The 12,604-nt window shown below is 52.7% G+C and overlaps 1 protein-coding gene across 2 annotated transcripts in view; it reads right to left on the minus strand.

Moving 5' to 3' along the window:
- Window positions 1–3,760: 3,760 nt before the first annotated feature.
- SKIC2 (SKI2 subunit of superkiller complex) overlaps window positions 3,761–12,604 on the minus strand; it is a 41,168-nt gene continuing 32,324 nt past the window's right edge. For both annotated transcript variants that reach the window (XM_063122374.1, XM_063122375.1), the window contains 7 exons: window positions 11,947–12,109; window positions 11,469–11,595; window positions 9,633–9,843; window positions 8,451–8,561; window positions 7,272–7,490; window positions 6,055–6,195; window positions 3,761–4,112 (listed from right to left, as the gene is read on the minus strand). In XM_063122374.1, coding sequence (XP_062978444.1) covers window positions 3,912–4,112; window positions 6,055–6,195; window positions 7,272–7,490; window positions 8,451–8,561; window positions 9,633–9,843; window positions 11,469–11,595; window positions 11,947–12,109 — 1,173 coding nt within the window. In that variant the 3' untranslated portion in view covers window positions 3,761–3,911. The remainder of the gene's footprint in view (window positions 4,113–6,054; window positions 6,196–7,271; window positions 7,491–8,450; window positions 8,562–9,632; window positions 9,844–11,468; window positions 11,596–11,946; window positions 12,110–12,604) is intronic.

Genomic DNA, 12,604 nt, shown 5'->3' on the forward strand with positions numbered 1-12,604 from the left:
TTAGTGGAAGCAGCCGGGAAAACTAGTCTGGGTTCGTACAACATGCTAACCGACACTCTGTGGTTTGAGTAGGAGTTGTTGGTTGAAGCGTGGGTTAGCGTGTTATCTGAACCCAGGATAGTTTCCGCAGGGGGGCTTGATAACCATGCAGCCTGGCTTATTTTTCTCAAACAAGCCCCCTTGAGAATCCATGGTTTGTTGTTGGGTGGCTCAGGGTGGTTAACAAGCCACCCTGCAGAAGCCGTCCTGGGTCCAGACAGCACATTAAGCCATGGTTCAATAAACAGCCTACGCTCAAGCACTCAGTGTGGGTTAGCGTGGTGTGTGAACAGCTCCATCGTCTCTTTTTAAAGCAGGGGTCAGAAATATGGGGGCCATACACAGCACCCCCACCCCACCCCAAAGCTCTTGAGGGCTGCCCCCAGACAAGGGGAAAAAAATGTGTGGTTTGCAGTGGAAATTTGTCAGCAAACCGCTATGTAATCTCAAAAGTGCAAAATTTAGCTTGTGTTCAATCTAAATGTGGCCCTTTTGAGACTCTGCGTTAGTTTGATACCAAATTCCAGTGGTAAGCCACCATTTCCCTCCCACTGTGGGCAGTGTGGCAGCAGGAGTTTCGTCGGGGGCTGGGAACTGGACTCTGGACTGCCTGAAGTTGCCCACCCCGTTTTAAAACCCAAAGCAGTAGTTTGCAGCGGGGTGGGGGGATGGGCTGTTTGGCTTTAAAGTAACCACTTTCAGGCGCTGCCTAATTTTGGTTGTGAACCACTGCTTTCAACTTTTTAAAAAGAGGCTATTTCCCCCTTCCCCTGCCAAATTTTGGCAATGCAGGCGGGGCACGGGCTACATGTTGCCTCTAGGAGAATGGATCTATCAGTGGGTACTAAATAAGAGTGATCCTTCCACTGTGGGAGGCAGTTTGTCAAGATGAGGGACCCCAGCAGAGCACATGCTTCTACTCCCTGGGATCCCCGACATCCAGGGGGGGCCCTTCCCCTCCCCCTCTCCCCTGACCACCAATCTTATCCCAGTTTTTGCGTGCTTTTTCTCCCCTTCTAGGAGTCTGAAAGGCCTCTCCTAAAGCTTAGTTCCTGGCATCTTTGGCCCCGCCCACCACTGGGGTTCGACCCTCGAGTTGGAAACGCTTTAGGGCCCCGCCCCGGTTCAAAGGATGCACCCAAAGGTCTAGCACCCTTTTTCCTACAGTGGCTGCCTAGAGGCCTCTGGGAAGCCCCCAAGCAGGACTTGGGTGCAATAGCAGGCAGAAGGTCCCAGGTTCAACCCGTTATCTCCAGTTAAAAGAACTGGGCGCCAGGGGATGGGAAGACACACACACACACACACCCCTGACGAGCAGCTGTAATACAGGACTAGATGGATTAGTTGTCTGACCTGGCACAAAGGCATCTTCCTGCAGGAGGCTCAGTGTAGCAAAGATGGGCGGCAGGCAGGAAAGTGAACTCTGTCATGCCTGGCTGGTGAGCTTCGCCGGAGCGCCTGCAGATGCTTTGCTATTCTGAGGCTCCGGGGAAGCTCACCAAACCGGCGTGACGGAGTTCACTTTCCTGCCTGCCTTTGCTACTCTGAGGCTCCCGTAGGAAGCTACCTTTATGCCAGGTCAGACTGCTGGATACCGCTCGGACCCGACCAATCTTACGCTAGTTTGTTGGTCTGATCGGGGCAGTGGGGGGGGGGGTAGGGGGAGAAAAGCAGCCGCTTTCTATGTTAGACTTCAGTTCCCATCAGCCTCAGGGAGCATAGTAGGGAAGATGTGGTCCAGACGACAGGGTCCCTCCCTGCTATAGGGCTGTGAGTCTGGCTTGGGGGAAATAATTTCTCACTCCCAGACAAGCCCCTACATTTAGGGGGCGGTGGGGAGAGAAAGAACGGTATATCTCTGATGTGGAGGGGCTGTAGCGCAATGCTAGATCAGGGTTCCCCAACCCTGGCCCTTCCAGATGTGTTGGATTACAATTCCCATCAGCCCCAGCCAGCATTGGTAGGGATGATGGGGGGTTGCTATCCAAAATACCTGGAGGGCACCAGTCCCTGCCATCTCCAGCTAAGCTGGGAAAGACACCCACCACCCACCCACACATCTGAGACCCTCTGGAGACAATACTTAATTAATTTCCATGCCGCCCAATAGCTGAAGCTTTCCTGGAGGTTCACAAATTAGTGAGCTGAGCGGCCCTGTATGACTCCACAGAAGGCAGATTTTGTGCTCCTGTAGCTGCGTAGCTGAGTTACAGTAAACTGGACCTGAGGGAGACAGCCCTGAGTGCCTGGACCTGAGAAATAAAAGGTGGCTGCTCACGCTGAAGGTTTAGGAGCATCCGATACTGCACCATGTAGCAGCCCACGACAGGGGAATTGAAGAAAACATAATAGGGGATCGAATGCCTTGCAGTTGCTCCTTAGTCTCTCTGGTAAACATAGTGTGTTAATATCTGTCCAGTGAATGACCAAGTGTGATATGTAGCCCGCATGTGCAGCTATGAGGACTAGAACCTCACCTTTAAAATAAACAGATTCTCGGAAAACGGAGTTCTGCCTCTGGTGCCACATTCTGCATCCACTCCAAAATCCTGCAACAGACGCAGCTCCTGCGCCTCTCACCATGAACTTCCTGCTAAAGGCTACACTGGTGCTTTCAGGATTGGGGTTCAAATAAGCCCTCGCAAAGGTGTTAAGGCGCTCTCTCTCTCTCTCTCACACACACACACACACACACACGCACACGAATGTCACGAAAGTGCTGGAGCCCAGGCGGAGCCGGTACTATAAGCTTAGCCAAGACCTCAGGCTAACCTCAGCAGAGACCTCCAGCAATTCTCTCCTGCCAACTTTTTTTGGCTCTAGGGAGTCCGTCAGCCCCCATTTTGTTTCTTCCCTATGGCTGGAGAGCTTCCCACTTGTAGTCGTCGCTTTCAACATCTTTTCCAACCCACCCTGCTCCCTTACCTTGACCCTCCACACTCACGGAGGATAGTTGTCTAACCAAATCACCAAAACAGACCAGGGCCACTCTCGCTTTCTTCGACAACGGGTGGAGACAGAACTCCTCTGAACTCAGGCTCATCCAACGAAACAGATGATCAAAAGGGGCCTTTGTGTAACGCGGCGTATCTCAGATTTTGGGGCCTGGCCCTGATCTCCTAAACCAGGGATGGGGAACCTCAGCCCGCGGGCCAAATCTGACCTACGAGGATCGTCAAAAGACCACGCCCCCTCCCCCCCCCAACCATCTATTCTTCCTGGCTTTTGTGCGGTTCTTCTCCATTCTAAAAGGTTGAAATGCCTTTCCTACGGCTGAGACCTTGGCAACAAGAGCTTTAAACTCAAATATGCTGGTCTTTTTAGCCCACAAAAACACACCCTGTAACTTGGAATCTATGGTTTGGCTGATTTGGCTACAAGCCGCATCCACCTCTTTTGCCGCCGCTGACACCAGTTCAGCTTGTGACGAATTCACAACCCCGAGATCAGTTTCATGTGTCCTGCTGCCAAGCCAGGTCCCCGTGCATTTGATTTTTTTTGGGGGGGGGGTCTGCTGGTGCTGCAGAGAAGCAGGACACCCGTTGGCTGGTTGTAATCCCCACAGGACCTTGCACCTATTGAAGGAGAGGAGAAAAACTCAAAGGGGGTGGGGGGCAGCAGAGAGTTGGAATCCACGTCTGTTCAGTGGATTCCAGGGTCTGTTGACCCTGTTTGTCATCGTCCTTTGCTGTGTGCGATACAAGGAAATGCGACAAACTCTCCGGTGGACACAAACGCATCTTTTATTGTTTATACCTGCAAGACGTGTCACAACCTCTCAGAGGTGAAGTATCAGAGAGAGAGAGAGAGAGAGAGACAGGCGGACCTTCTTCTGGGGAGACGAGAGGAGCTGAAGGCAGCCCCCTGCCCTCTCATTGGGTATAGAGGCTGGCAGCAAAGACAATGTCTCTCTTGATCATGTTGGAGGCAGCCTCCATCTTGGCGTGCAGCGTGGGCTCCCCGGTGACCCGGGCCGCGTTGCGCATCTCGCGACAGGTCTCGTCCAGGCGCTGGATGCAGCGGACAATGATCCCTTCCTGCACGTCCGTCAGGCGGGCGATGTCGGCAAACGGCTGGTGAGGGAGAAGGAGGGGAGGTGGGAAGAAGAAAGGCAACGGCAACGGGGATTAGGAGCTGGGTTTATCCTACCTCCAAGGCTGGCAGATTGACCCTCCCCAGGCAGTCAGGGATGCTCAACCCTTTGGGGCCCAGTTGGAATTTTGAGACAGAGTTGTGAGCGCTCTCACAAGACGGCCGCCGCAGAGGACCTGACAAGGCACAAAACACCCATTTCCCAGAAATCAAACTGGGGGGGGGGGGGGGGCTAGAAGAAAAGCAACTTGTCCGAGAAGCGGGAGGCGTCCATGGGGATGCCAGGAATAGAATAAGAGCCCCAGATTTTCGTTCTGGTGGGGGCGGCTCCTGGAGGAACCCATTGAAACCCACGTGCTCCTCCTCGTCCGTCAGCATTTTGTTACATCCTCCACTTACGTGCTTACAGCAGAGGCAGATCATCCCACAAGCAACTGCAATCCTCTTGCCCCAAAGCCCAGGCTGGCTACGAAAGGGATGACGGGCTCAAATTTGTATCAGAGGCAGTAAGCCTGTATATACCAGTTGCTGGGGAACATGGGTGGGAGGGTGCTGTTGCACCGTGTCCTATATGTATCTCCCTGGTCGGCAGCTGGTTGGCCACAATTGTGAACAGAGTGCTGGACTAGATGGATCCTTCGGTGATCCAGCAGGGCTCTTCTTACGTTCTTGGCTTCAGCTATAAGCCACTGGAGCGCTGCTTAGAGCGACCTTCCTGAGCCAAGCACCCTCTAGGTGTGCTGGACTGCAACTCCCATCACCCCACGAGAGACAATGTAAGGTTGTAGTGCAATATCTGGAGGGCACCAAGTTGGGGAGAGAAGGTTTGAAGCATGTCGTATTTACGACATGATTCTTACAACTACACCTACCCCGAGGCAGATCAATGCGAGCCCCGTGTTGCAATGTGGCAGAAGCAAGATTTGAACCAGGGGTCTGCAGCAAAACTCTGTGGCCAGAAGAGGGCGGAGGGCCAGCTGCCTCTGCTTTCCAGGGAGGCTCCCGGATGCAAGAGAAGTGGCAGAATGTCAAGAGATCCCGTGGCTCCGCCTCTTCCTCTGGCCCCAGTGGGAAACCGCGCGTGGGGACGATTTTCTTCCCCCTGCTCCCCATCTCTTCACTCAGAGCCAGGAAGGGTGAGATACAAGGGACAGAGACACCAGGCTACGACAACTCTCGGAACAGAAGAAGAGCCCTTCTGGATCAGACCAAGGGTCCATCTAGTCCTGCACTCTGTTCACACAGTGGCCAACCAGCCGTCGGCCAGGGACCCACGAAAAGGACATGAGTGCAACAGCACCCTCCCGCCCATGCTCCCCATCAACTGGTGAACGCAGGCTTATCACCTCGGATACTGGGGCGAGCACATAGCCATCAGGACAAACCGCCTTCTCCTCCAGGAATTTATCCAACCCCCTTTTAAAGCTATGCAAATTGATGGCCGTCACTACATCTTGGGGTAGTGAATTCCATAGTTCAACTCTGCGCTGTGTGAAGAAGCCCTTCCTTTTATCTGTCCTTATTCTCCGACCCATCAGCTTCATAGGATGATTTTGTACACCTCCATCATGTCTGCCCTCAGCCTCCTTTTTTCCCAAGCTACACAATCCCAGTTGATGTAACCTTCCCTCATAGGGGAGATCATAGAATCATAGAATAGCAGAGTTGGAAGGGGCCTACAAGGCCATCTAGTCCAACCCCCTGCTCAATGCAGGAATCCACCCTAAAGCATCCCTGACAGATGCTTGTCCAGCTGCCTCTTGAAGGCCTCTAGTGTGGGAGCGCCAGCTCCAGGCCCTTCATCATTTTAGGTGCCCTTTTCTGCACTTTCCCCAGCTCTACAACATCTTTTTTTAAAAGGGGCTTTTGTCTAGAGGCGGCCAGTGGGCGGAAGGAGACCGGGCACGGAGAGTGAAGTCTTACCATGCCCCGGGCCCATTCGTAAACCACCTCCACCAGTCCAAACTTGTACTGCTCCACGAAGTCCTCCACCGACTCCCGCAGGCCGCACTTGCGTTGCAGCAGGGCGATTTCCTCGGCCACTGACCGGATGTGCTCGATGCCCTGAAAGGGGGAAGCAGGACAGGGAGCCCCGTGGATTATAGGGGACGGGACACGGGACGCCTTGGATACCACTTGATTGTGACAATGTTTTAATTTTTTAAATCTTGTATTATTATGAGTGGGACATGTACAATGTACAGTTTCATTAATTGCTTATCTACTTGTACTTTTAATGAATTATTACCTTTTTATATTATTATATTTATAGCCCCATCTTACTTTACTGGCCCTGGGGATATTATTGTGTTTACCGTGCTGTTCTGTTTTGCTGGTCTTGGGATCATAATAAATTCTTCTTTCCCTTGCTTTGTTGTTTATTCGTTCAGTCGTTTCCGACTCTTCGTGACTTCATGGACCAGACCAGAGCTTTCTGTCGGCCGTTGCCACCCCTAGCTCCCCCAAGGTCAAGTCTGTCACCTCCAGAATATCATCCCTCCATCTTGCTCTTGGTTGGCCCCTCTTCCTTTTGCCTTCCACTTTCCCTAGCATCAGCCTCTTCTCCAGGGTATCCTGTCTTCTCATTATGTGGCCAAAGTACTTCAGTTTTGCCTTTAATACCATTCCCTCAAGTGAGCAGTCTGGCTTTATTTCCTGGAGTATGGACTGGTTTGATCTTCTTGCAGTCCAAGGCACTCTCAGAATTTTCCTCCAACACCACAGTTCAAAAGCATCTATCTTCCTTCGCTCAGCTTTCCTTATGGTCCATGCGGACCTTTGTTGTCAGTGTGGTGTCTCTGCTCTTAACTATTTTATCAAGACTTGTACTTTTAATGAATTATTACCTTTTTATATTATTATATTTATAGCCCCATCTTACTTTGCTGGCCCTGGGGATATTATTGTGTTTACCGTGCTGTTCTGTTTTGCTGGTCTTGGGATCGTAATAAATTCTTCTTCATTGACACGGGAAGCACCAGTCCAAGTGCAGCTCAACAGCTCTGCTCAGAGCTCCCTCTTAGTTTACTGACTGGATTCATACTCCGCCTTTCTACCAAGAAATGGCACTCAAGGCCAGGGCTATGTCGAGGCCTGGGGCCTCCGGTGCTCCCTTCTCCCTCCCTCGGCCGCCGGCTCACCTTCTGAAGGACCGAGGGCAGCTGAGGCTCCACCTGGGTCCGGACCTGGCAGACGGTGCAGCTCAGCAAGGCCACAATCTCCTCCGGCCGCAGGTCCGTCAGGGCGTTATCCAGGAGCAGTTGGGTCAGGAGCAGCTCGTGGTTGCTGATCTGGCGGGCCACGCTGCCTTTCAGCTCCACGGCCCCGCCCTCGTTGATGTAGCCCAGGGAGCGCAGGACCTGAAGGCGGCAAAATACGCAGGAAGAGGAGAAGGTGCCGGGAAAACGACACCCAGCCCCCCCCCTCCATCCCAGCCACGTTCCTCAGTGCCCCCCACCTGTAGGATTTTATGTCTGGGGATGAAATGGAGCACTGTGCCATAGGTCAGCCTTCCCCAAGCCTCCAGGTGGGTTGGACTACAATTCCCAGAATCCCTCAGCCAATGACACCAGGGGGGGTTGAAGCTCTTTCAGTCCATGAGCGCAATTCCATTTTGGAGCCTCGCTCCAGCGGAAGGCCAGGGCTGAAAGCTCCAGCCTCAGGCAGCTGAACTCTCTTCCTGAGGAGAGGCGCCTTCACCTTTTCAGAATGGGCCAAAATGGCACGAAAGCCGGGAACAACAGAACAAGGGCGTGTTGGGGGAAAGGGAAAGGCGGCACCGTCATTTGGGGAACCTGAGGAAGGCTCGATGGGGACCGGAGGTTCTGCGCCCCAGTCTACTCTAAGTATGACTTAAGCCTGGATCCAACCCAAAGAAAGCAATTTCTTTTTCCTTTCGAAACTACTGTTTAGCCATATACAAAACGTAAATGGATTCAACACACACACACTTGATTAATTAAAAAATGGTAAAAATGGATCTGGCACCGTGCAAGATGTCAACCGCTGCCCTAAAAAAGGATCAGTCACCTAAATGAAATAAAAACCTGTGAATGCAGCAAGTATTAACTGCATGCACCCAGCTGGTCCGGGGTAGGGCACGCTTGCCGGGGGGGGGGATTGTTCCCAGTGGCTGGGCCCGGGCCTCTTTCTCAGGCAGGGGCGAAAGGCCCCACTGCGCAGCTCACTCCTACCGGGGGCGGCTTGAGGACACCCGTGTCTAGAGCTGCCCCAGGCCTCCCTCAACGCTAGCACCACAGCGCCACTCCCCTGGACCCACGGACACCCCCCCCCGGTCAGCCACCTGGGGAGCCTCTTACCTGGACGCGCTGGTGGTACTCGGGCAGCAGCTGGAGGGACTGGTCGGAGAGCAGGAAGCGCAGCTGCTCCAACTGCTCCAGCACCCGTTGGCGCTCTTGGAAGCGCACAAACTGGAGAGGAAGGAGGGGAGGAAGGGTGGAGCCCGGCTCAGCCTCGGCCTCCCGCAACCCAGCGTTCTCCAGACCGGTTGGACTGTGATTTCCATCACCCCAACCAGGCTGGCTGGGGATTATTGGAGTTGTAGTCCGACAGGCCTGGAAGGGGTGCTGGTTCAACCCCCTCGGGACAAGGGCAGAGCACGAAAGTGACGGAGCTGCACCCGAAGCCTCGTGCTGCAGTTCTGCCCTCAACGAAGGAAATCCAGATTAGGCTCCACCCTCAGGTTCTCGGACAGGCATGAATGATGCTGCGTGTCGATCAAGGGACTCAGATACTGTAATATTGTTCTACCGCTCTGCTGGCTTCTGAGCTTTAAGCACTACTTGCCCAAAGTCCTTCTAAACCAGCGTGGGTAACAACTGGCCATCCAGACGTTGCTGGATTGCAGCTACACTGCCTAGGGTCGATGGGAGTTGTAGTCTGACCGCACTGGGAAGGCCACACGTTCCCCACGCCAGCTTTATGCTTTTACCTCTGTAATAAGGACTAGACGCTTGCTTTTTAAACACACAAATGAAATCAAGGAATTTCTGGGGGCTGGATTCTGCACTTGTGAAGAATCTTGGAAAGCGCACACACACACACACACACGCCGCGGCTACCCCTCGTTTAGAGCAAGCAGTGCCAGGGCAGCCGCAACCCCCCAGTCCCAGCTCCGCTCATAGAATCATAGAATAGTAGAGTTGGAAGGGGCCTATAAGGCCATCAAGTCCAACCCCCTGCTCAATGCAGGAATCCACCCTAAAGCATCCCTGACAGATGGTTGTCCAGCTGCCTCTTGAAGGCCTCCAGTGTGGGAGAGCCCACAACCTCCCTAGGTAGCGGATTCCACCATCACACTGGTCTAACTGTCAGGAAGTTTTTCCTGAGGTCCAGCCGGAATCTGGCTTCCTTTAACTTGCGCCCGTTATTCCGTGTCCTGCACTCTGGGAGGATCGAGAAGAGATCCCAGCCCTCCTCTGTGTGACAGCCTTTCCAGTATTTGAAGAGTGCTCAGCCTGTGGCCCCAGCCCTGTGCTGACCTCCGTGTGGAAGCGGGGGCTGTGCACACACTGGAAGCCCGGCAGCGCCTCCTCCAGGCAACGGGTCCTGACCACGCCCTCCACCACTTCCAGGTTCTTCAGCTGGAGGTCGTTCACGGGATCCAGGAGCGGGAGGCCTTCCGGAGAGCCCTCGGCCAGACGCAGCAGCTCCTGGGTTGCCGTGGCTGCGGACGGCCCAGGAGGGTCGTTCCTGCGGAGGGCGAAAAACGGGGAGGAGGAGGTGGACGTAGGACGCTTGGTGCCCAAGTTCCAAAAACGGTTGTCGTCTTCTTAACCCTTAACAACAGGTAAGAAGAGCCCTGCTGGATCGGACCAAAGGCCCCCTCTTGTCCAACATTCTGTCCTCATGGCAGCCAATGAGACGCCCCAATGGGAAGCCTCACATGCAGGACAAGAGGGCAACAGCCTCAAGGACCCTGGCAACTGGGGAACCACAACTCCCAGCACCCTCCGGAGCTGGGCACCAGGTTGGGAACGGCTACTGAATCCTATACGTGACCCCCAGCACCAACCCTTCTTCTGCACCAAGCTCTGGCTGGTGGCCCTCAGGGACCGAATAAAAAAGAACAAAGTAGATCCTGCTGGTCTGATCAATCACTTGACTAGTCACGATTGTCCATGCGGGGAAAACATGAGGAATACCAGTTCCTTCTCATCAGCGACACGTGGACATGAGAAGAGCCCTGCTGGATCAGACCAAGGGGTCCATCTAGTACAGCGGTTCTCAACCTGGGGGTCGAATGACCCTTTCACAGGGGTCGCCTAAGACCATCGGAAAACACATATTTCCGATGGTCTTAGGAAACTATATTGACTGAACTGTGTCATGTATCATCTTTTGTATTATTAAAGCTATTGTTATGTATTATTTTCATTATTAGCAAACCATCCCATGACAATGGATCGTGTAGAGAAGAACGAAAATAATTTTATGGTTGGGGGTCACCACCACATGAGGAACTGTATTAAAGGAAGGTTGAGAACCACTGAGCTAGTCCATCACTTTGTTCACACAGTGGCCAAACAGCTGCCTACAGGAAACTCACAAGCCAGACATGGGGCAACAGAACCCTCCCAACCATGTTCCACAGCAACTGGTGCACACAAGCTTATTGCTTCAGATACTGGAGGAGGCACCTAGACATCCGGGCTAATAGCCATGGATAGCCTTCTCCTCCAGGAATTTATCCGTCCCCCTTTTATTTTTTATTTATTTATCCGTCCCCCTTTTTATTTACTGTTTTACTCTGTACAGCACCATGTACATTGATGGTGCTATATAAATAAATAAATAATAATAATAAAGCCATCCAAATTGGTGGCCGTCACTACATCTTTTGATAGCGAATTCCAGAGTTTAACTCTGCACTGTGTGAAGAAGCCCTTCCTTTTATCTGTCCTGAATCTCCTGCCAATCAGCTTCATGGGATGGCCCCATTGGATTCAAGTATTATGGGAGGAGGAGAAAAATGTCTCCCTATACACATTCCCCACACCATGCATCATTTTGTACACCTCTATCAGGTCTCCCCTTCAGCTCCCTTTTTCCCAAACTGAACAATCCCAGCTGCTGGAACCTTCCCTCCTAGGGGAGATGCTCCAGCCCCTCGGTCATTTTAGTTGCCCTTTTCTGCACTTTTCCCAGCTCTACAATATCTTTTTTTAGATGTGGAGACCAGAACTGTACACAGTATTCCAAGTGTGGTCGCACCATAGGTCTGTATAAAGGCAGGATGATCCTGGCCGTTCTATTCTCAATTCCTTTTCTAATTATGCCTGCAATGTCAACAGGCCACCCGCCGCCTCCCGGCTCACCTGAACCTGGGCATCTGTCGCTTCTTGAAATCCTCCAGGATACGCTCAGCATTGACGCGCAGGGTTTTGGTTGTGATACCCGAAACGTCGGACGGGCCCAGCTTCTTTATGGTATGTCCACAGGGGCCTGGCAGAGTGGAGGGGAAAGGATGCTAGCAAACTCCCTTAGCAGCCCCAACTCGGAATACAAGGGCACGCAGCACTCTTCAACAATTTGCAGAGTTTGGACACCTTGGGGCATCACCTCTCTCCTAGCTACACACTTAAAAAAAAACTTTTAAAGGAACCTTTAAAAAAAAAACAAGTTTCTAGCTCTCTTGAAGTAAATTCTTGCCAGCGTCATTTGAAAAAGGCTGCTACGAGGGATGTAGGTTGATCATGCTTCCTCACCTCTTGCTTTTTTTCGTTCTGAGCCACAAGCCCGCTGCCCCCAAAAGAAACCCCCTGTTCCACCTGCCTGAAAACCCCACCAACTTACCCTCAGGAAGGAAGAGCTTGGTACGCAGGAGGTCGTCAGGAAGAGGCGCTTCCGGAGGGGAGGGCAGACCGGTCTCCTTGCTCGTAGCCAAATCCCGCTCCGTGGCGCTCTTCTCGCACATCACCAGGCTGCTGAAGGCTCGGTTGGCCGTGTCAGAAGAAACCTGAAGCCGAGGGCCAAGAGCTTCATTTGGAAAGGAGACCCAGAGCTCAGGACCACCCATTCACCCACCCACCCAATCTGCCATCATTCCCACAGGCAAGGTGCATTCTAAGGGCTCAAACATCTCCCATAATACAGCACCTAGGCACCGCCTAAGTTCAGCGTTCATTTCGAAAAGCAAGAAACGAGCTTGCAGGGAGGAGGAACCTGCTGTCCCTACTCAAGGCCCAGAAACAAAAAGGGCTAGGCCAGGGGTCCCCCACGTGGTGCCCAGAGGTCCTCCAACAGCACCCACAAATATCTCCAATCCCTGCCCCCTTCAACACGTTTCCAAAAGGTGCACACAAGGCTGCACGCGGAAGAATACATAAAAACACAAAAAAAATGAAGGATAAGAAGAGAAAAAAACTTAACAGAGAAAGGAAAAGATAGAATAAAACGCTGAAGATTATAAAACATTTCTCCAACACACATGAGGTTGCCGCTATGAAGAGTG

Source organism: Elgaria multicarinata, chromosome 3 (genome assembly GCF_023053635.1).
Source record: "Elgaria multicarinata webbii isolate HBS135686 ecotype San Diego chromosome 3, rElgMul1.1.pri, whole genome shotgun sequence".
Taxonomy (NCBI): Eukaryota; Metazoa; Chordata; class Lepidosauria; order Squamata; family Anguidae; genus Elgaria; species Elgaria multicarinata.